The sequence below is a fragment of the Perna viridis genome, chromosome 10 (assembly GCF_037379345.1).
Source record: "Perna viridis isolate PV_CMFRI_1.1 ecotype Kerala chromosome 10, ASM3737934v1, whole genome shotgun sequence".
Classification (NCBI taxonomy): Eukaryota; Metazoa; Mollusca; class Bivalvia; order Mytilida; family Mytilidae; genus Perna; species Perna viridis.
Window position 1 is genome coordinate 23,265,442 of NC_142454.1, and position 25,239 is coordinate 23,290,680.

Consider the following 25,239-nt stretch of genomic DNA (forward strand, 5'->3'; position numbering starts at 1 on the left):
TTTTTGTCATTTTGCCATTCATGTAAACTATAGCCTATTCATGTAAACTATAGCCTATTCAGCAAAAAGAGAGTCATGGGTGTTAGTATTGACAGGTCATTAATTCTCAATCAGACTTTAACACATCAAAGAGTCAGATATTTGGTTAAGAATAGGACCTATTTATTGTTTAAGACAAATTCGTTTTTTTAAATGCATAACAAAAATTGAATATTACTTATTTAATTGTTTTGCTGTTTTCAAAGAAAATTCCTACCCCTCTCGAAATATTAAGTAAAAAGCTTTGTACAGGGCAGCATGATACAACAGCCAGTTGAAGTCTGTTCACTTGGAGCAAGTTTGGACACAATATTAGTTTTTAACACACTTAAACATAAGGACTTAAGACTAGAAAATTTACTAGCATACTTTTTAAAGTCATCGTAAAGAGTAGAAAAGGGAACAGATATGGTGAACAACAAATGATTATACAACCTTTATAGAAATAGTAAATACTTATAAAGATCACAATTTACAAAAAAAATCATTAAAATGAGAAGATTTTTTTTTTAAATACAGTCTTCCAAAAAGTTATGCTTTTTGCCCCTATGACCCCTTGTTACTATAAAAAAAAACGCTGAAAAATATTCCAACGCACGTATGGAATTCCAATGAATCCAATGAAAAAACTATTTTCAAAATCAGAACAGAAATAAAAGAGCTGATTTATGATGTGGCCCCACTATGGCCCCTATAGATTGAAAATGCTAAATTCTATTTTAAATCTGATAAATATTTTTATCACAGAATTTTACAACAAATTAAAAAACAAGAATTATCAACATTGAATGAGAATTAATTTTGAAGTAGCAGTCATTCTAAATATCAGGCAGAAGGTGATTCATGCATGTCAAAAACCCACAGAGTTCAATGTTATTTTTGGTTCAGAAACAGTTACTGATCACATAACCAGTCTTAGCATATGTAGACTAAAAAAACATAGTTTGTTCGATGGGTTTTTCTTCACCATGGATCACTTTACCATAAGCTGTGTCTGAATTTTATATGGATTGGTACTTAAAACTTTCTACAACAATTTAAAAAAACCACCTAATTTACCACTATGGGTTCTTTTTACAGAAGGTAGGGGCAAAAAAAGGGAACAAAGATTCTAGCGGAAATCAAAAGAATGTAATCCAGAGATAAGACCAGGCTGAGAAAACAGACACACGCAACAAAGAACATAAAAAAACAAAATGATACGTACTAAGAAACAAAAGTAAATGAGCATCTCAGACCTGATTAAAAAAAACCAAACTTCCTCAAGCAGCAAGTGACAATATATAAAAAAATCATGACATTTGGTTCACCACAACTAAAGTTATGGCACGAAAATTAACGAAAAAGTTAACAACAACGCCGAAAGCATCATAACATAATACGCCCGAAATTAAAATTGTTTTCCGTCGTATAAAATGAGTTTAATAGAAAAATCAATGGGAACCGCAATCTAAATTATTGCTATGTCTATTACTTTTCATTATTAAAAGCTAGAAAATCTTTCAGACAAAATAGATTGATGGCTGACAGAAAAGGAAAAATGGGCAATTTCGGATTTTTCTAGATTTGATTCACTATTTTGTAATGTTGATATCTTGTTCAATCAATTATGACTGAGACTGTAAATATTATGGTGTCAATATAGTATGTGTTCTTTTTGAGTAAATACGAATAGTGATTACCAAGTTTACATAAATGTATGTACTGTGTTGAAGATCAAGTTAATATGATGACCCACTCAGATACTCAGGGCGTTGTACTTCGTGATCCAGACGGTTCAGCAATTACCAACTACTAGGATGAAATTGGGGTACCTCCGTACCTCTCATTTATCAGTCACATTCATTGCCAAGAAAATTTAGGAATATTTTACAGAATAAAACCCAGGGTTGAATCCCGCTGTTACAAATAACATTTTTTCAATAGTTCGAATTCTTAAAAAAAATAAGTCTTCCTTTTATTTGACCATTTATTAAAAACAACAAAATTTGGTTATCTGAACAAGTCATATATTTTGGCTTAAAATTGGTACCACGATACTTGCTATATGACTAATTGTACTTGAGTTATTTCTTAACTGTATATCCGTATCTAACAAAAATTGTCACAACTGGCATTTTCATGAATTCAAAACCTCTAGAGGATTTTTTGAAAATTTAAAGATGTCCTATTTGTTAATTTCTGGTTGTTTCTTTTTAAATGTCAATCGTTTTTTTTAATTGTTTTTTGCCATTCAATAAATCGTGGGTTTCATAATTCTCAATGAACAGACATTTTATTTCATAAAAGAAGAGACAATAATGTTTTAAACATCGGCATTATTTATGGATATATTTGAAATTTTTAATCGTCTATTTTTAATGTTTTAGGGTCATATTTGTTTACAATAATAATGTGTCCTTAAAGTAAACACATAAAGAGACTACAATCCTACTTTTGGTAGAGTTTTCTCAAGTGACATTTACCAGTAAGTTTTAATGTTTTTTTCAAAGTGATATGCAAATTACATGAATCATGACGAGTGCAATTCGATTCTGTCAGGCGGTGAATTCCAATTCCACGTGATTGTTCTTATTTTGTTAAAAGGAAGAAACAGTTTAACATTGTCATTTCATGTACCTTTATGATAACGGTAAATTATTTTTTTAAATCATTTTGAAACACTAATGTATTGAAATAAAAAAAAATGTTGCAATTCGGTCATTATATTACTTATTCTATGAAATATAAGACATGAGATACTACTTTAATCGTTAATTAAAAGTAAAACATTGGTTTGAACCAATTAGATGAAGTTGTATGACGGATTCCTAAGTCCTGAAATTTTCCAATTTTTCTAAATTATGCTATATGGGGACGACCATTTGCTTAATTCTGAGGGGTCAGACAAATTTTGAAGAGTCACGATATTTATTTTTGAAATTTTGCAGTCAGAAAATTTATTTTAAACCAGATCGAGGCAAAATCATTTATTTCCACTTCACTGTAAGAAGTGTTTGGACGGAAGTCAGAATATTTATTTAAAAAATCTGCCAGGCCCCACCTCAGAATCAAATGGTCGTCCCCTAAAGTTCGAAGCTTTTATACGGTACATAAAACTAGTATACTTCTATATTCAATGTTATGTTCGGCTCAATCCCATCTTCCTTTTATTCAATTTTTCGAGTTCGGCCATTTAAAGGTACAAAATGTAACTTTCTGTATGAAATAAATAGTTTGTCTTGGGATAGAGGTAGGTTATTCATATCAGCAGCACTCCTAAGGGGAACCCTTTTCCGAGTCTGCTCGGAGTTCAGTAATGAATAATAATCCACATTTGGCTATGATTTGGATACACAAATGCTGCAGCAATGTTTTCAATTGGTTTGAACAATTATTTCATTAAACACCCAATCGATAGCTGCATGGGCTTATATGTCAACAAAGAACTCTAGAGGAAAAAATACAGTCAATTTGTCACATTAACCGAGACTCCGGAAATGGGAAGCTGACATTATCAGGGCAATTTGAATAATAACTTTACAAAATAATCAGTAACAATGCATGTACAACACATATATACATATTAATAACAGGAAATTTTGCAGATTTTTTTCCTGAAAATACATGTACAAATCGGATGTAAACTTACAATTGTAATCTGTTCTGTGTTCAGTAAATCCGAAAATAAAAAGGTAGTTTGAAAGAGTAATCAAGGGAACCAAGGTTAAGAAGGTTAATCAAAAGAATGCAATCCAGGGACAAAGACCAGACATGGAAAACAGATATACACAACAAAGAACATAAAGTAACTAAAATCATACATACAAAGTAACAAAAGTAAATGAGCAACTCGGACTCCACTAAAATCTGTGAGCATGGACCAGGTGCACCGGTAGGGTAAGCGTCCTCTGCTTTTCTAGAAACACCCACCGAGTTGCTCATAAAAAAGTCAAGTCCGGGGTAGACAAACGAGGAAAGGAAAACTATGACCCGTTGAATAAATCAGTTTTCATGGTACTGATGGATACACCATAGCGATCCACGAGTTCATGATGACGACCATAAAACTTCTGTAGTGATGACTTCAATCTTGTAGCAACATAACCCTGTTCCAGAAGCCTATTTGTTAGACTTCTAGCGCGATACTAAAAGTCTGTGTAGTTTCGGCAAGCTCTGGCATAACGTATGAGTTGTGATATGAACACTCCATACGCAGGAGCCGAAGGGATGTTGCCACAGATGAAAGGAAAGTTGACAATTCTGAATGAAAAGTCATCACGTTTGTCGTAAAGTTTGGTCAATAGTTTTCCTTTACCATCGATTTCTATGTGTAGGTCAAGATATGAGGCTGACTTCACAGTGTCTGTAGTATCCTTTATCTCAAGTTCTTTTGGGTAGATGCGATGTATCAAATCCCCGAAATTAGGATTGTTTAAAGATAATACGTCATCTATATAGCGGAAACTGAGATTGAAGGATCTAGCCAAACGATATTCTTTCTTTCTAATCAGATCAGCTATAAAGTCAGCCTCATAAGAGTGAAGAAATAGGTCAGCAAGGAAAGGAGCACAATTTGTTCCCATTGGAATGCCGACCGTTTGTTGAAAAATACGTCCACCACACTGGACAAATATGTTGTCGATTAAAAATTCCAGCATTTTGTAAACATCTTCCTGTGTATATTTGGAAAATGATTTGGAATTATTTCTTACAAAGTATGAGGAATCTCTACCAAGAACTATATATTTGTATCTAGGTGTACCATCTTTTTTGGAAAAACAACGATGTATAATGCTTTTTAAGTCTGGATTTTAACTGAGTATGGGGAATAGAAGTATACAGTGTTGAAAAATCATAGGTTTTAATGCTATTATATTCAGATAATAGTCTTGAACTGATTGTCTCCAAAAGATCTTTCGAATTTTTCAGGATCCACATTGAATTAATACCACTACGGGAGTAACAAGTGTTGTGGTAGGACTGCAGACCCTCTTTGACAGTTGTGAGTATAGAAGTTAAAAGTTTTGAAAGAGGTTTGGTGGTACATTTTGCAGATCCAGCTATGAAACGTTGTTTGTGTGGATTCTTGTGGAGTTTAGGAATCCAGTATATAGACGGTAAATCACAATCATCATCCTTGGTAGAGAGACCAAAAGAGGATAGCACAGATTTATGGTTTTCCACAATCTCTTCTTTGGAGAGTGTGGTAGCAGTATAGGTCTTATCACTGCTATTATTTTCTACGTCTACCTCTGATCATAAATTTGAGTTGATAAATATTGACGTCCCGCAAGCGCTTGAAAAGATTTTTAAGGTAAAATAGTTGATATTTTTGTCGTCTTAATAAAAAAAAATCCGGAAAAAAAAAGAAGAAAAAAACATCGGTAACACATGGATAGAGGTCATTTAAATAAACATGCATTTGTATGTCGTCAGCTAAATTAAATGCTGGTCATGATCAACTCCTGTAAAGTTTGTTGACCAAAGGAAAATGCTTACAGCCATTCGCCTGAATCAAGCTGAAATATTGCTGTTCGGGCGTTAAACCCCAACAATCAATCAATCATGCTTACGGCCGTGTGTCACTACCGGTACTTAAATATTTAACTTGTCATCTCAGTCGCAGATTCGAGGATTTTGGAACGAATGGATTCGATCAGAAAATTATTTGTTCATTTTTGCTAACATCTTGCACAAAAAAGTCCAACAAACAAGAGTCTCCCAAGAGCCTGAATCTGATCCAAGTTTGTCTTTCAAGGGCAATAAATTTAACAAGGAATTGTCCAACAGTTATGACTCAAAAAGACCTTGGTAGGACTATAAAAAGGATCATTTCAGCGATAGAAAGTTTCTTTCTACCTATTATAGTTTTCAAGATATTGGCTAAAAACTAAAAATTCATCTTTCAATGGCAATAACTCTTACAAGGAGTCACCTGACAACTTTGATTCCCTGAAGACTTCTGAAGACCTTATAATAAGGGTCATTTCAACAATAGAAATAATTTTGCTAAACCTCACGGTTTTAGATAAATGTGTGAAAAACTACTGTATGACCACTTTGTTCTATTTTTAGTAACAGCAGCCATGTTTTTCGACGGATCAAAAATCCTGACATCAGTTCTATGTACGATACCCCAATGAACATTCATACCAAGTTTAATTCCAACTGGTCAAGTAGTGTCAGAGGACATGTTAAGAAATGACATTAAAATAGCAAAAAACGTTCAAAAAGGGCAATAACTCCAACATGGCTTAACAGATTAAAATGAAAATTTGACCACAGATAGATCTCATCATGCTGAAAACTTTAACCCATGTCAGAATTGGCTAAACCAAACAGTTTTGGAGATATATGCGAAAAACTACTGTCTGACCCCTATGTTCTATTTTTAGTAATGGGGGCCATGTTATTTGATGGATCAAAAATCCCTACATCAGTTCTATGCAGAATACCCAAAGAAACATTCATGCCAAATTTGTTTTCAATTGGCCAAGTAGTGTCAGAGGAGAAGATTTTTGAAAGAAATAACATTAAAAATAGCAAAAATCGTTGAAAAAGGGCAATAACTCCAACATGGCTTAACGGATTAAAACCAAAACTTGATCAGAGATAGATCTCATCATGCTGAACACTTTTATCCCAATGTCAGAATTTAGCTAAACCTAACGGTTTTGGAGATATATGTGAAAAAACTACTGTCTGACCCCTACGTTCTATATTTAGTAACGGCGGCCATGTTTTTCGACGAATTAAAAATCCCCACATCAGTTCTATGCAGGATACCCCAATGAACATTTATACCAAGTTTGGTTCTAATCAGTCAAGTAGTTTCAGAGGAGAAGAGTTTTGTACAATTGTTAACGACGACGGCGACAGACGACGACGACGACAGAAGACAACGACAGACAACGACGGACGCCAAGTGATGGCAATAGCTCACATGACCTTTGGCCAGGTGAGCTAAAAATAGCAAATAATATCCTAGCACCCCCTTTTTCTCAGGAACCTCGGCTGGCACCCCTTTTCAAAGTGTCTGGATCCGGCCCTGAGCTAATATGTAAGTTGAACACCCACAACAGCGCTATTGGATTTTCAGGTCACACAAACATGTACATATGCGCATTCAAGATCAAATTGTAAAATAAACGGAATTTAAACAAGCGATTAACAATGTACGATGATTTAGACAAGAGAACATAAACGTTTTTTCTAGTTGACCACTTTCACTAAGGAGAATGCACCCAACTACTTCCAAACTTACACGAAATAGCGTCGTGACTGACAAAATGTAAATTCTATGATTTCTTAATAATTACCGGGATAACGATTTGTAAGATTCGATTTTTATATGATCATTGTACGTAGACTCCGTTGGTCGTTGTTATGCCATTCTTACAAAATCTTTTGATTATGGGATTTTACTGGGTTTGCGTTATAGAAAGGAATGCTACAATGTAAGCTTTAGAAACATATCAAAAGTTTTCAGTTTGCGTACATGTATATTATATTTTACTTTTTGGATAAAAGGGGCAGTGACTTTTGCCTCTGGGTGGAACTACCTTAACATATTCTTTTACCGTGAAGTAACTCCTGCAGTTCAAAATAGTTCTCTCAGCATATGAGATAAGAAGAAGCGTTTCTATCGGAAAATCAGTTTTATATGACTTAGGAAGTCGAACTAGTGATAATATAATTTCCATCCCGTGTAGAAAATTAGTACAAAAACAATAACATATCACTCTCTTAGACGATTATATCGAAGGGCTGACAGCGATTATATAATTAAGACTCCTAGAGTCGTCATAAATTCCACCAGATTTTGTGTCTCAATAAAAACCTGTAATTCGATTTGGTGGGAATCCAATTGTGTACCAATCAGAAGTAATTACTAGAGAAATATTGTATTTTTGTCAGAGGAGAATTACAGAATGCACGATGGAGCATCGGCAACAGACACGTAAGTTATAGCATGCATGCCTGCACTCGTCTGGCGTAGAAATATTTTTTGTTGTTGTAACTATTGGTTTTAAGCACTTTCTAGATTTAGAGTTAGATAATTGATTTCTAACAGTTCTGTAACACTTTGGTTAATTAAATTTTAAGTTATCTTTTAACATGTTGTATTTATAAAACTCTAATTCAATAGATAATTTGTATCTTACAAACAAGAGATAAAATGTTTATGTGGATAAAAATAAGCACATAGTTTATTTTTTTACTTGAATCAAGATGTACACTTATGAAAACTTTTGAGTAGCAGTCTTTCTAAAAATCAGACAAGTGTTGATTCGGGCATATCTAACCAGTCTAAAGGTAGTTTGTCACTCAGTTAGAGATAAAAAATACATATAGATTGTGAATGAAATTGGTACGTTGCAAGAGTTGTTGTTCTTGATTTTGGGTTGATTTGGTTGATTTTAGAGGAAGATGAATGTATGCATTTTTCTCAAAATTACAGATCTACACACTGAAAGGACTATCGTTACATGAAAATATATCATGTGTGGACTGATAGAGCATTGTTTCTTTGGTGGGGTCTTCTTCATAAAGAATCACGTCTACCGTAGGTAGTGTCTGAACTTTATATGGACTAGTGCCTAAAATGATACGTAAACTATGTACCTTCAAAGAAACATTTCAAAGTTAAAAAGGCGGGATGATAAACCCAAGACATTCGACGTTTTTGCTCAATTTTTACGAAGTTCCTGAACGTCTTGACAAAATTTATAAAGTATATGAGGTTTTGGCTAACACTTTATAATCATTTAATATGACCTCCATGTACTGGGTAACATCGGTAGGTGCTTAGAAAGAAATCGAAAAACTCATTTTTCTGTTTGCCAGTTTGAATAAGACTCAAAGGGATAAAAGCATGATAGGTAAAAGTAGTTTAAAACATAGACAAACTGAACCAAAGTCCAAGCTTCGTCATTTTCTTTTAAGTACAACCATCAGAAATATAAATTATATGAAGCAGTTACAGAAAAACCCAAACAGCTCTATTGGCAATACGAATATCATCAAAAAACTTTTACAATTAATTGTACATTGACAATTCAAAGATCATACTGCTTTTATGAATAGTACTCAATATCGGATCCAGAAGAGGGCTACCGGGGGATACTAACCCTTTAAAAATAAATTTCTGTATCAACCCCCCTTTTTAAATATAAACTTCTGGATCTGCCCCTAGAAAGCCCGCCAGACTGATTAAAACAAAAATAAATAAAAGTAAAAAGTACAATAGCTGAAAAGAAATACTGTGTGTCATCAAATCTATCTGTTTTGACTGAGTAACTTAATTACTAACAGAGAGGAACTAATATTATTCTATAGAAGTCTGTAATTCATCACAGTCTGTAAAGTGTTTATATCTTCACCAGCCTCTCTATACATCGACGTGTAATAATTATAGTACATTGAAGTTGTTACATATTATACCATATGTCACATAACTTTATCGATCTGGGTACTGCCTACATTTTATGAGCAAAATTATCACTTCTATCAAAGAAGATGAAGAGAATATTTCGCAATCTTGTCTTAAATTGTTGTCTTGTCCCGAAAATACATTCGTAAATGTAGTTCCAAAGGTTTCTTCGTGTGTTTTTGTTGACAAGAATATCATTGTGCATGATTCATAAGACCCTGGTTTAAACAACAAAATGGAAAGGGGAGGGTATGGTTTGGGTGCGCTCGAATGCAGTGTCGTGTTATTTGAACATATAAGGAAACATCATCGAGTTAGTACCGAAGTGTTTGTACATGTATAAATATAACCGTTCTTTAAAAATCTGGATACTGACTTTCTGGAAACGACCAAATAAGTTGTAATTAGTTAGTGCCGAATGAATACTGATATACTCCCCTATTTTAACACTTCTTTTTCCTTCAAAACTTATTTGTTCTGTTAATAGATCCCAATGTATATCGAGTTCAGTTAGTTTATGATGGTAAGTGGATTCTTTTGCAATGGCTTTTTTTATCTTGTAATCCGCACGAGGTCATTAATATTTCTTTTTTTTTCAATTCCTGCCAAGGCATGCTCTTAAACAAAGCTCCTGATACGCATTCTTGTAGCAGTTATCTCGCTTTGATCATGTGAAATATTGTACGAGATGTTATTACCAAACATAAGATGTAAATAGCAGGAATGAAAGCTGAACAAAGTGGTTTAAAGGCTAGGCACAAGTGTTTCTTTGCTTTGTAGGCATTCCAATTAAATATGTAAAATAAGAGTTCTTCTCTTTTCTGATAATTAGCTTAATTATTAGGATGGTAATTAGATTAAAATACCTTCCTGCATGGATTGTTTATTAGGCAAAACACCCGAAAACTACGTTCACATAATAACTTGTCTAGAAAACTATGATTTTACAATACGTCACTAATATTGTGCTAAAAAACACACCATTTCAGTCTCTGTTTAAGGCGAGGGTGTGGTAAGATCTGCAATAAGCTCCCTTCAACAGTTAAAAATCGTACCCGAATATTACAAAGGACATTTCTTTTGAACTTACCACCTATAAACTTACAAGAAAAATACTAAATCTTTCACACTAGGTACGAGGCTAAATTACTTTTATTATATGTTGTATGCCCTCAGCAGTATTGAGAAGAAAAGTAAAAATTAATCGTCTATCGTTTTACTAGTAGACATTGTAGCCAAAGATGAAATAGTTTATAATAATATTTGTAGGATTTTGTTACATACTTTATACAATATTCACTACTCGAACAAAAATGAATTTTGAGTATACAGCCATGAAAGGTAAGACTGTATAATTAACAATTGGGATTCAGGCTATTATTTGCTCATTTGTGCCCTAATTTTTTGTACTAAATTAATACATTTTTTAAAACAAAAAGGGGGTCCCTTTCCCTTATGCCCGCCACTGATTGTGCTAATTTAAGTCAATACAAAGTTATGTTTCGACTATGAGAAGAAGTATATAATTGACATGAAAAAGAACCGTGATTTTTCACAGACCTCAAGCATTTGGATAAATAGATAAGTAATTGAAATTGTTGTACAAAATTTCCTACAAAAGTAACTAATAGTCAATTCCAAATATACAACAGATTCAGATCAATATCCCGGATGTCATATTAAAATGTACTTTCCGTTTTTGCCGTTTTTGATGTATAAGCATAATATACAGTATATGTGAGAATACATTTAACCTAGAGAAATATTTATTTTACCTTGAAACTGTCACCAAACCCTATCATTTCTATAAGGCCATTATCTTCTGAAGGGTTCAGTTTCATCAAATATTTAAAAACGCGGTTAAATATCTTTGGATCTGGCGTATACATATGTTATAAAAAGTCGGAAAAATCTATCAAACGCAGGCTGAAAAAATTATACATTTTTATTTATATCATTTTTATAGCAGGTTCTTGGTGAAGTTTATATGCTTAAGCTAAGAGCGTAACAAGGAACAAGGAAAAATCATCTTGACAGTCTAATTCCCTACTTACAACATATGTCTAGTAAAAAAATGACTTACGCCCGTTGATTTCCAATCGTGAATCATTCCGGAAACCTTTTCTGAGTTAAATGTATGTTATATAACGTAGACGATATTTCCCACGAGAACATCTTTTTAAATTGCATGAAAACTATCAGTGAAGTCCTACATCTTAGCTCAAGACAGTTTCGAGAGGCGGTTGCACCATACTAACTTAGTACCTGCAAACCTGTTTCCTTAACCCTACAACCTGATAAACCATTTTGTAGACAATTAAAATAATGACACGAAAGTTAAAAATATCAAAATAATTATGAATACCCACGCACACGTGAAATTCAATGCAACTGTACTTGCCTCGAGTACAATTAGGTCGGATTGCTTACAACATTACGCAAACAAGTGGGTTAACTTTACTGAAAATAATCTAATGCGTGTTCTTAGGGGAATCCAAAATTAACTGGGGACTTCGATCGAAAATTTAGGCTGATTACATGTATATAGACCAAGATCACCCTCATGAAGGTTTGTCAGTGCCCTCACCCCTATTCGGAATTTTCGGATTCGCCACCGGCATGGGCGTATCTGTAAACGAAACATTGTTGCAGATAACGTTTACTTCTTATTGAGACCCCTTTAATGTACATGTGATATACATATGACCCTCGATCCTCTTTGCTGTTTTTCAGTTAAGCGTTGTTCAATCAATGTGACAAATCGCTCGGTCCTAAATTTCTGCATCACATACATACATCGAAATATCTGCAAATGGATGTTAAAATACAACTGGCCATTTGTATAATCGAATTATTAACTTTTAACAATCAATTTCAGCGTCCTGTACTTTCGAAGAAAATAGCTTCTAAAACATATCATTAACCGTAGCACACCTAGACAAGTAGCGCAAACAGCTGCAGCTTTACAAATCTAGAATTACCCATCCATCACACGAGAAAATTACATATTAAGTTGGATGATAAACTAAGTTATCAATTATCCTATAACTCACCCTGGTACAAACTGCCATTGCTATGTATTTTATTACCCCCACTTAAGACTCAATATGTATTACGATTGACATGGCTATGATAATGGGATAACTCAAAGATAGTTCTAGGGAACATCTACACAGACAATTTGAACAAGGTGCATTTAAAGATTGCCATCATTTACAGGTGTTTCATGACACATCACATGTACATCAACGTACAAATCTACACTGTACAATAAAGTACACATACGTACATCTTTATATTAAGATGCACGCGATCGAGTTGATCGAAATGTCGACGGGACAAAGATCTAGAACATTTTGTACAATAAACAACTAACAGTAGATGAATATGAGTTGATCGGAATGTCGACGGGACAAGTACAATACTTACCAACAGTTGATCGGAATGCCGAAGGAACAAAGCACAAAGTAATAGCACTAGATGCATATGAGTCGATCTAAAAATACAAGCAAAATACTTTTATCGAAACACATACAATAAGACTCTAAAACATTTCAGGGTGTCTGGTATATGTGTGTCAGTTATATGCTCATAGTAAACCCTAGGCACATGCATGTTGTATGTGTCTCCATACGGAAACTCACTACCTACCCACTGGGGCTTGTTACTTACGAGTATATACTAATCGAGCTCCGTGGTGGAGGGGCTTCAGGGGTTAGCAATACCCTTTTAATTGGAATATTTGTCATTTTCATGAGTAAAATTGAGAAAAAATACTGTCCTATAGCACCCCCATTTTCTGAGGAACCTTGGCTGGCACCCCCCTTTTTTCAAAGTGTCTGGATCTGGCCCTGGGACTGCATGTTAATATGGGAGTAAGTCTCTGTAGACCATTCCACCAGCCTCTCTATACATCGACGTATAAGCAGTAAAATATGAACACGGTAGAAAAGAAACTTGCTAGTTATAAATGTTGACCCTACATGTACATATGCAGTACATGTAATTCCGGTATAGTCGGAATTTCATCATTATATTAAATAACAAATACGTAGAATATTCTGAAAAAATATAGACTACTATTATATGCTTTTTTTTTTTTTAAATAATTACATGTATGTCAACCCAACGTTGATGGGAAGACATATTGTTATTGTCCTCTTCGCCAGTCTTTCTCCCTAGCTGTCTGTCCGTCACACTTTTTTAAAGCCAACATATCGGAAACTACTGCACCAAATTTCGTGAAACTTTGTAGGAGATAAGGACATGTGATTTGCATATGCATAGTCCAATGAATTTACCCCTTTGGACTTATGAACGGGAGGTGAGACCTCGTACATTTTTGTAGGCAAAATAAATTTAATTTACAAGGATACTCTTCTAATAGAACGGATGATCTCAAACTTTGGTATTTCAGTTATATAATAGTCGTGTTTCTCAGCATATCAATAATGCATCATACGTGGGCAAGAGAGTGATATTCAGGTGATTACATTCTCAAAATAAAACGGTTAACAATGCTGCCATTTTAAATAATCAATTTCGTCGTCTACAACAATAATAAGATTTCTACGTACACACTAAAAAGGTAAAAGTTATATAAACTATTATAATATGCCAGGGGAGTGATGTAAAAATAGGCAAAGAAAATTGGTCTCTGCAGCAATATATGCAAATTTATATACTTGTAATTGAAGAATGAATGTTTCTAATACAATAAAAATACTTCGCTGTGTGCAGCTTGATGCGACTACAGAGATTTCACCCTGACAAGTTGAGGCGCTTATGGACACACCATTTAAGCTCGATACAGCACTGAATTTTGTTTCCAATTACGTAAATACTTGACACAGAATAAGAAATGGACCAAAAACAAAGTGGCCCTTTTTGTCCCCTTATTCATAAATCGTTCCAGTTACAACCCAGTACCATTCCAGTTTCCTTTGAAGGTACGACACTTTGTGGTAAAATTAAAAGAAATCCATTTACTCTTTTAGTCCAGATATTATCAGGACATCATGATCATTCTTGGTTCTGGAACCTTTTTAGCCCCTTATTCCAAACTATTGAAATGACAAACCCCCAAATCAAACAAAGCCTTCCTTTTGTAGCTTGGCACCTTCAGGCGTAGTTTCATTAAGTTCTATTCACTTATACTCAAGTTATATTCTGAAAATCTATTTGACTTCGAACGTCGGACGACGACGACAATATGATGTCATTATACGACCGCATTTTATTTTGCGGTCCAATAAAAAAGTGAGGCAATACATTCCAAATTCAAAACATGATAATGATGCCAAGGTTCAGCTTAAGCAATGTTTCTACAGTAAAATTACGGCAATCTTGCCATAATTAATTAGACAATGGTGCATATGTAAAAAAAGAGTAAAATTTATTATCTTTAGAAAACAATCAATTTTTGTACGACACTCTACAATATGATCTTTGCGCATGAAAAATGACCTATCGTACAATATAGATAAACAACCAACCAGTACAAAATATATGTATGTATTCATCTCCTAACAAAACAAATCTCTAAGTAGCAAAACATATGTTGCGTCAACATCATCTTGACTTCTTTCCCTTAAATTTAAGTGTAGTTAACAAGGGTAGTATTGAGCAAGTAACCGAGTAATTTCCATGTTTTAGCAACAATCGGGAATGACAATGAGTTACAAGCTGTGGCCAGACAAAACTGATGAAGCTGGTAAGTAAGTTGCACTTGTTACTGGGGCTCAATAAGGGGTACCACTTGTCTAAATACTTATTGTTTCTTTCGGCTCCATAATGGGGGACGTCCAGAAGTGACACGTGATTATTTTGATTCATGTTCTAATAGTGAAACCTGCCCAAACCCCACTCTGAGTAATCCGAAAACGTGACTTAACCAGACACCGTTTTATGTATCAATTTAAGGAGGTAGACCTAGTGTAAGGCACTCTCAAAAATCATTGGAACGATTGTATTCAGCATTTTACATCAATCTCACGGAAGCATCAAAGTAACTTGGAAGGATTTCATTCTGTATCGAATGAAATCTTAATATAGGCTTTGGTGAAATTGAATATGATACAAACATATCAATGATTTCAAGAGTTATGTCCCATACCCTAGGCCTACCTCCTTAAATGTATTTTGAGCCTCGGTAAATAATGATCGAACACTTGTCTAAACCGAACACTTGTTTAAACTTCACAAGAGGGGTAAGGCAGGTTTCACGGAAAATATATTTTTTAACTGTGGTACAAAGGGGTACACAGTGAGTGAGATTTGTTTTGTGCTGCCTTATCAATTTCCGAAACAGAGGGTGGTAGCTCCTTCGTCCCTGTACTGTATTTGTTTGACGTAGGAGATACAAGGACCTCTGTTTCGGAGATTGCTGTCTTTTTTTCTCCTAATTTCTTAAGTTGTACAGTAAGTGAAATGGTGAAAGAGTGAATTACTGTTACCTGTACTCATTAGAAAAATATATCGGCTGGGTCGCTGTGCCACATTTTAAAACCCATAACTTTTTCCCTGTTCGATCAATAAAACAAACTTAGGACATTAATGAAAGTTTAACATTAAGTGATACCCCATGACGCATTGGTTAGAAAAGAGGAATGGCAAAATACGTCGAAAACTACTTTTTGGATTTTACTGAAAATTGAAGTTCACCTGTATTTTATGGTAACCAGGTAAAAACAGTTGATCATTGATCGATGATCCTTCATCAAGTAATTATCTGGAAACAGTCGGGAGACGGACGGACACGCAACTTTCCTGAGGGCATTGCATAATATCTATAAATCAACATGTAAGGCCGTAGTAAGCGGTTCAATTTGGTAGCCATGCACATATATTACTCCTTTAATAAGGAAACAACATCATGATGTGAAAGTTCTTAAAGACCCTCCTTTAAACAAACCACAAGCTAGGGTGCATCTCTGAAAAAAAATATGGAGAGGATACAATATGTATGTCACACGAATCCTGCTTCTTACTTCTTGCATGCTTTAATTTTAAGATCCAATATATTCTGCGACCGTGGGACTACGGGTGATAAACATCAGGATTCAGACGAACAGACACTGGTTATTTTGACTGAAGAAATAATGGAATCTTTCCGCTAGTAAGCCATAATTATATCTATAAAAGTTGGCAAACTTAGAGGACATGATTATTTGCTTCAATGGTTCGCACATACAGCACAGCCGTTGATAATAAACATACTGTATTTTACCTACTGTAACGGCAACTGCAGCAAGATATGTCTTAGTGTCCTTATATTTATATAGCCAGACGAACTCGACTTTACAAGCACATGCTGCACCAACACATTTCATATATATCCCGATTAATAAATCAAGAAAGCGTCAATAGTTTTATTGTCATTTTATGTTCACATTATTGATTATGTATGTACTGTTACATGTATGCATAAACTCACTAAACGAAATATTTAAATTTCCGGTACCCCACACAATCTAAGTACGTCGTATAAGTTGTATATCGACATGCATTGTAGATATTATATATATCGTGTCAAATTCCAACAATGGCTTTTTAATCTACGCCAGATAAACAGATATGAATAGTTAATTGGTTGGCACAAAACCAAAGAACTTTTCTGTACTAGTACTACAATACCAATTCATTTCCGATGACCTTATAACAATCTATAGTAACGTGAAATGATTGGTATTTTCGTTGAAGTGGGAAAGTGAAAGTGAACAATATTAATGTTCTATCATGGGATAATCTATAAATAAAAGTTATTGCTCAGCCGCGTGGAAAGACTCTTGTTGAATAAATAAAGAGATATAACCTATTTGGAATAGAAAAGAGTCAACATCTCATATTTACCGAGAGTTAATGAATTATGAATGAAGAGCTAGTTTCATGTTGTGGATAGGATCATGTTAATATCCGGAGATGATGCGTAACCGTCTTTGGTACGGTAAGTAGTCACTGCGTTCTTGAATAATGTTTCATATGTATACTTCTATAATAAAAAAACGCTCTTCGTGGGACAGTGGGCTAGGATCACCTTAGCTTGCAGATCTATAGGTATAGATAAGTGTTTAAATATTAATAAATAAACAAACCTGTATCTCATATCAGGTGTGCGATCTGGGTTAAACCCAAAGCAAAGAATGCATGTGACCTAAGTATCAAAGTCTTTACATTGTCACGAATATCAGTTTAAACGAGAGCACGTCCACTTCCGGCTGTAAATAGGTTTTACGACTTGACAATCGTTATTTATTTATTCATAATATACAATTTTCGAAGTTATAGTGTTCCTATAGTATTGTGGCTACATACATTTCTGCCTTATTTGCTTTAACAAGCATTACTCATTAACTATAATAAATCTTGTACAATGTAACTATCTTTGATTGTATTGGATTTCATTTCTATTTAATACTGAAAACATTCTTTTGAACTAAAAAGACACAAAAATGTCAAAAATGTTTCACCAGCTGGTAGATTTAAATTATGTAGCGAAAAAAAAAACACACCGGTGAAAAAACATTGTTAAATGTGTTGCCACCTGAGACACATGATCAATAATACAATATGAATATATTCCTGTCGTGAAGCCCTAGTGCTTCATTAGTGAGAGAAAATAGGTTGGATTGTGGAACAGAGATATACAAAGACTGCTTCAAAGATGACAAATAGATAGTCGTGCATACTAAAACATAATTTGATACTTATTAATCTCATAGTTTTTACTTAAAAACGTGATCAGAAGTGCATAGCATTTAAGGATTCATATTCTCATTTAAGCTTATGATATAACCCATGTACACGACTCATGGGTCTAAAACCCTGAAATGTGAAAAGAACAATAAGTGTACTGACCTTATTATGCAATGAAGGTGATAAATTTCAAGTTTCTGTTCCGAATGAATAGAGTTGTCTATCTTTTCTCGAGTGTCACTGAACAATAAATTACTTCCTTAAAGAGAAGGCTATATTTTTTTTACCTTTTCCCAAATATGTTCATTCGAAGTGTTACTTTAGGCTAAGTTTCGTGCTGTTTAAACCTATATTATATATTTTGTATTTTGTCAGTTCCTCCTACAGTATTTTCAATACTCATGATGAAAGTCGCAGAATTCGAGAATTTGGTGTTTCCGGTCGGAAGATTTTTTATCTGGCTTCATCAAGCTTTTAAATTTTAATCTATCAACATTAATTATAAAAACGATGGACTAAAACACATTTTGTTGTAACTGAGTTTGTAGATTTTTTTAATTGTAAACCATACGTATTGGGTGTCGTCTGGGGTAACTTTTGGAAGTTTTGGTGAGCCTTCCAATAGGGTTTGCAGTGATTATTTGATTACCAGACCAAATAGTTTATGATTATTTGATCATCAAGGCTAGCATTTAAGTACTTATTTTAAAGAAAATTTATTTTTCGATTAACAGAACAAATATTGATGAGGCGATTATAATAACTGCATGAGACACCCCAATACAGGGGAAAATACTACACCCGTTGTTGTTATAAATGTTCTAAACATTTTGCTTTATGGTCTACAAGATCAGTAACGTTACTCTCATTCCATTTTAATTGTGATCGTAGACAAATACGGTTTATTAGTAATCACCATTATTGTTGTTTAAAATTGGTGACAAAACATTTCAAAACAAGTCGAAAGTAAATTTGATACATTGTGTACAGTTGATGTTTACTATTGACTATTGTCTATTTTGCCGTGTGTGGAATTACAATTATAATATGCATGCTTCAAAGCTCTTTAAACTACAGCCGTGGTAAAAAAAAAGGGATAAACATATGACCAACGCCATAGGCTGTGTCTATCCAACTCTACGAAGAAACTAGTCCCATTAAATTTGAAATAAATCACGGAAAGTCCATTTTACCATTGTTTTAACACGGGCTTCCCATTCATGTCATTATTTAACCCCCCCCCCCCCGATATCACTCGGGGTAAAACAATTCAACATAAATGGCCAGCCCGTGGTAAAACAAAGGTAAAGTGGATTTCCGTGATTTATATTTCTTAAATGAACAAATCGAGTAGCTCTGTTCGAATACAGGTATTAAACTTGAAATTAAATGTAAACTTACTCGAATGATGGTAATTCTAGTCATACAAATTAATACAGCTGATGTTGCTATTTCTTAATGAGCATAAATTCGCATCGATTTTGCAAAAAAAAAGCAAGTTTTACCACATACTTTTATCTTGCATCTGTGACATACCATAATCAGATGTGGTTTTATCCATGCATAATGCATTATGAACAAGAAATGTTTTCATGTGTTAAGAAATTGAGTATTATTTTGGTATTGATCGGATAAAAACAGTTCAATCTAATCCATCTATCTAAATGTGTCTATCAAGCTGTCCTTTGCATTGAAACTTAACATAAAATATATTAATTATTTCAGGGTTTCTATCACATTTGTCCAATGGAATGCGAGGTTGTAAGCTAAATCGGTTAGGTTGTCATCGTTAAGCATCATGGATGTCACGTGATGCCAAAGCGAACTCAATATCGACTGCGTCGGAAAAAAATGTTATTACTACACTTGCTGTACATCAGAGTAATTATACCTCTTCTTAGGCGTCACCTGTCTTGAACAATCCGGAAGATAGTTGTAACCTTCTAAGCCGATCCTGAATAAAACTGTAAACTGCCTAAATCAATCACCAATAAAGCCATAATCTGTTTAAACCACATGGATTAAGTCGTAATCTTTCTAAAACAATCATGAATAGAGTCGTGACCCATCGAAACTTATACCTAATAAAACCGTAACCTGTCGATACAAAATCCTGAATAAAGCCGTATCCTAGCGAAACTAATCCTAATTGGACCGTAACCTATCGAAGCTATATTCCGGAACAGAGCCGTAACCTATCGAAACTAATCCTAATTGGGCCGTAACTTACCGAAGCTATAATCCTGAATAGAGCTTTAACCTATCGAAACTAATCCTGAATAGAGTCGACCAAGCTCAAGCTAGCGAACAATAAGCTATATAAAGCCGTAACCAATCGGAATTAATCATGATAAGCACCGTAACCTAGCGAAATTAATCCTGAATAAAGCCATATCCCGCCCAACCAAATATTAAATAAAGCCTTTAACCAATGCTGAACAAAGCCGTAACCTGTCTTAACTAATCCTGAATAAAACCGTAACCTGTCTTAACTAATACTGAATAAAACCGTAACCTGTCTTAATTAATCCTGAAATCATAAAGGGGTTGCCTGTGGAAACCAATCCTGAATAAATCCATTGCCTGTGGCAGTGGCGGGTCAGGGGTGCAGTGGGTTTGCACCCCTTTTTTATTGGAAAATTTGTCATTTCCGTATACAGAATTAACAAAAATGGCAAAAGTGTAAACAACATTGTTTAAAGCTGTTAAAAGCAAGATTTGAAGTCTAATTTTCTTATAGCCCTGTTCCTAAATGTATTATGCAATGCAGGCAAGCATTAATTTTCTTGAAAAAATAGTCATTTCTTTAGATTTAGCTGAATTGAGATATTTTATGCCATGATATAGCTAATTACCAACACCAATAAACATAAAGTATCAAAATTTTCATTTAAATCTGGCAATTTGTCACAAATCATTGCTAGTTTCCACTGTCCTAGATAATTAGGCTATAGCATATTTGCGTTTCCGAACAAAAATCTGTTCTTGTAAATCTGTACATCGATTTTAAAATTTGATGTTTACACTGCTGTTCGCAAAATATGGCTGTTACGTAACATGTTTTGTGAAGAAAGGCTACATGCATAGATATAGATTACTGTATAAAGAAGTATTAAGCAAAGTTTTCAGGAACGATAATTGCATTCTTAAAACCTAGATTAGAATTTTGACATTAGCAGAAGCCTAAATTAAGTTAACCTTGAATCGATAGAATAACTAGTGATTTTATATAGTTGACTATGACTATAAAATTGAGGAACACGAATTGAATAGTTTAATTTTCTATTCCAACCCATCGATTGAAGCCTGTAAGACTTGAATGGTAGTGCTCTCCGCATTTCACTAGCGAACCACGATGAAGTTCATAGCAAGATACCCTACACTTCATTTACGATACAATAATATCATGTGTATGACTTCTGAGCAGTTTTTACTGCGATCTAGAAACTTAATAGTTTGAACATCAATCGATTGCCAATCACAATCTGAAATTATCGTAATTTCCATCAATTCCACAGGGAAAACGTATTTTTTTAACTGCATTAAATAAGTTCATTTTAGAGTTTGTTCGGAAGCTATTATGGATATCGTTACATATAAGAGACAGTGTAAATTCCATTTTGAACACAATTTATGTATTCATTGATATCTTTTCTTTGTAAACAATGACTTCGGGGTTACTTGCGGGGGAGATATTCCGTTAATATTAAAAAACGAAAGAAGCTCACTATGGCGTTGATTATGGATTTTGTTATCTAATAATAATAAAAAAAAATACAGCAACTAACTTGAATTTCAAAAGTCAAGGATTTAAGATGAGGCTATTCTTGTATGAAAATTATAAAACCACTCGACGTAAAGAATTCCAATGGAAACCCGTTTCTAGTAAAGACAGTCATGTCTTATTGATATCTCCTTCAAATTTGAAGTCTTCTAAATACAAAATACGTTAACTAACTCCGAATCACCATTATACATGTATTTCTAAAGTTTGAACGAACTTCTCGACTAAAATGTAGGCGACTGCTAGTAAGTTTTGAATTGCACCACGTAGGTTATATCTCAGGAAATGAACCATCATTTTCGAAAATCCCTAACTATAGCACAAAATAATTGTTTCATAAACAAAAAACATACGTCAACCATACGCAAGATATATCTGCCATAGGTCTGATACGTAGTGGAACTGATCAAGTATGTAAAACGTACGTCTTTTAAATACATATACTAGTACATAACGTTCACGTATGTCAAACATACGGTAAACTTGTTTTGTGTATAGGAGCCCTAAACTGTATTGGCACTAATGCCGTCTATACTGTAAATGTATGTTTTATTTATAATGCACGCTTTTAATATTAAGTTATGAACATTGTTAGGCATAAAAATGAAAGAACTTTGATGAACGTTGAAATTGTGCCAGTTTAGATTATTACGGTGTTTTCATTAGTTTTCTTTCCAATTTTCAAAATAAATCTAGATTTCAATATTCCCTCTGCTTACTCCCCAATATAACCTGGCTTCCTTGACAATTCCCGGCAATCAATAGTTCCAATGCCTCTGCAACAATAGACATCGCCGTATAGTCTTCATTTTAAATTCTGTTTTAAACTAAGCTTGTATCGACTTGCTGCATCAAATTCTAGCAATCAATTATGACAATGTCACCTAACAGCTCTGAATCTGGATGCTGACTTACTGGGTTGATATCCTGATATTCTTTGAAATGGCATTCTAGAAAAAAAGATGTGGTGGTATGGACTAGATGACAAGGTTCATCGTGACTTTGGGTCAAGTTTTTGACCAGAAATTTACATGCACATTAATCGGTTTGCATATCTATAATTTATTATCTCCAGAGTAGGCTCACGAGCAAGACGCATGGTTTCTTATTACGCCTCGATAATCGGACTCAAATTCAATAGACTCGCAGACCTATCACATCTGGTGCCGTCCCATTTTTTCCAGTATGCCTTTTGAAATGTAAAAAACATATTCTGGAGATTATAGATTTGTTCAGACAAGATTGAAATGTCTGTCGTCAATCATGTATTATTCATCATTCCACATCGCTTGTAGGCATATAGTCTAATATTAGTTGTTATTTGTAATTTTTTAATGAGTTCTTGCAATTGGAACACAGCAGATTTTCATTCCTTCCGGCAAAATCTATGTTTTGAACAAACATTTAATATTATATAGTACCAACTAAACACTGTAAAGACAATTTTCTCTTTACCTACGTGTAAATCAGTCTTTAAAAACAAAATTGTAACCAGTAACTGTATTCTTGTCTTACATGTATGAGATACGAAGACGTACAATAAATGGCTTCATCTACCGTAAGAAGCATCCTTAACCTGATGCCAATGAACGCTAAATAAATCTAAATATAGTGCGCTTTCTTTTTGCCTTTTCCTATTTTTTCATGAAAAATAATGCCTAAAAAAATAGTCTTAAGTATTTTATGAAAATATGAGTGAAAGTAGAAAAATTCGTTTCGTGCCTTTTTTTTCTAAAAGGCACCTATTATAGTAAAATGATTTTTGACATTTCCTTAATGGAAAAACGTGTTCAAAAGTTAGATTGGAACTCATTGTCTATTGTTTAAATACATGTAATCATGAAAATTTAGAGCTTACTATAGTAGCCTATGGGGCAAAGAAGACTGAGACAATATACAATTTGTATAATACCGGTATTAAATTGTATCGAGTTATCTTTTCTTGGTCATGTGACCAAACGGAATTGTCGTACTTGGGATACATGTAATGGTCTCAGTATCGTATTAATTTTCCCATAGACTTCTATAGTGAAGTGCATATTTTTAGGATTTTTTAAAAAATATGTAAATTGATTCAATAAAACTTTCACTTATGTAGCATTTCTAAGGACATGTGAAAAAATAATTTCCCGCAAAGAAAATAGGGTGAGTCCACGAAGATTGGACAGAAAAGTAGTCTTGAACTATAAATAGCCATTTTCCCTACTTTCACTTTCGTTTTGCACTCACCAAACCAACCTTTTCAGTGGAACATTTTTATGATATTATGTTAGATTTTCTTTTAAAAAAGTTCTTCATCTTACAGTGTGATGTTTGTTCTATTTTTTAAGTCATTGTTCATGTCTTTTGACAAAACATTAGTTTGTAGAGAGGCAAAAAGAAAATGCACTATATTTTTATGGCATCCATGTTTTGACGTACACCCGGTCAGGGATATGGAATACGATACTGGTACCTAATGTCAGGCACCAACCATTAAATTAGCGAGGGAAGGAGTCTTGGATTTTTCATCGTCTCATACTTACTCGACCAAAATTAAACTCGTATTTCTCAATTCATTAATTAGAAGGGTATAGTGACGATAGTTTTATAAACGTAATATCTACTGTCTCTCTGTAAATTAACTGCATGCAACATATCAAAATATTTAGGTTATCTTACAACATTTGAGGTATGGAATAGATCAAACGTTTCAGGGATGTCATACAGTTTTAGGGCAACTCAACTACTGTATTATTTGATGAACTGGTTTTTGACTTGCTAAACTACTGTTTCATTTGATGAAATGGTTTTTGACTTGCTCATCTACTGTATCATTTGATGTGCATGTATTGGTGTTTGACAAATTTGTTAAATTGGGGTTTCAGTTGACTTGATCTACTGCTGCATAATTTGATGTTTTGGTGTTTGACAACTACTGTTTGATTTGATGATCATGAATTGGTGTTTGGTTAGATCAACTAATGCTTAACTTGGTGAAAAGCTGTTTCGATTGGTTAATTGGTGTTTGTCTTGAACAATTGCTTGTCAACTCATTTTGTAAGGCACTCGTAATTTCAGTTCTTTATATTCGCATATGATTTGCATAATTATACATTTATACTCCACGTAATGCTACATATCTGTGCCGTGATTACTGCCATAGCATCTAAGTTCTAGCTTCATACGAGATAAAAATGTACCTCTTAAATATCATACACGTATGTTTTACGTGTGTTTCTTGTTTGTATGAGAACGGAAAGTTTATATCAAATGATCGATTAGCATTGAACATTACCCAGTTTCCGATTCAGGCAGAGGGGCTCGT

At 33.9% G+C, this 25,239-nt stretch overlaps 1 protein-coding gene across 13 annotated transcripts in view; it reads right to left on the minus strand.

Annotated features, from left to right (window-relative positions):
- Positions 1-18,466, minus strand: part of LOC148605023 (thiamine pyrophosphokinase 1-like) — a 33,588-nt gene extending 15,122 nt beyond the window's left edge. For 3 of the 13 annotated variants that reach the window (XM_088550415.1, XM_088550416.1, XM_088550424.1), the window contains exons 1-3: positions 17,548-17,672; positions 12,884-12,950; positions 12,144-12,260 (exon numbers count right to left, since the gene is read on the minus strand). Coding sequence is in view for 2 of the 13 variants with exons in the window: in XM_088550424.1 (XP_088406550.1) it covers positions 12,144-12,260; positions 12,884-12,950; positions 17,548-17,558 (195 nt within the window). In the remaining 11 variants the exon portion in view is untranslated. Of the gene's footprint in view, positions 1-11,537; positions 11,696-12,143; positions 12,261-12,883; positions 12,951-17,547; positions 17,673-18,310 lie in introns of those variants that run through there. The other 10 variants (XM_088550421.1, XM_088550422.1, XM_088550413.1 and 7 more) reach the window with 8 other exon arrangements.
- Between the last annotated feature and the right edge of the window lie 6,773 nt (positions 18,467-25,239).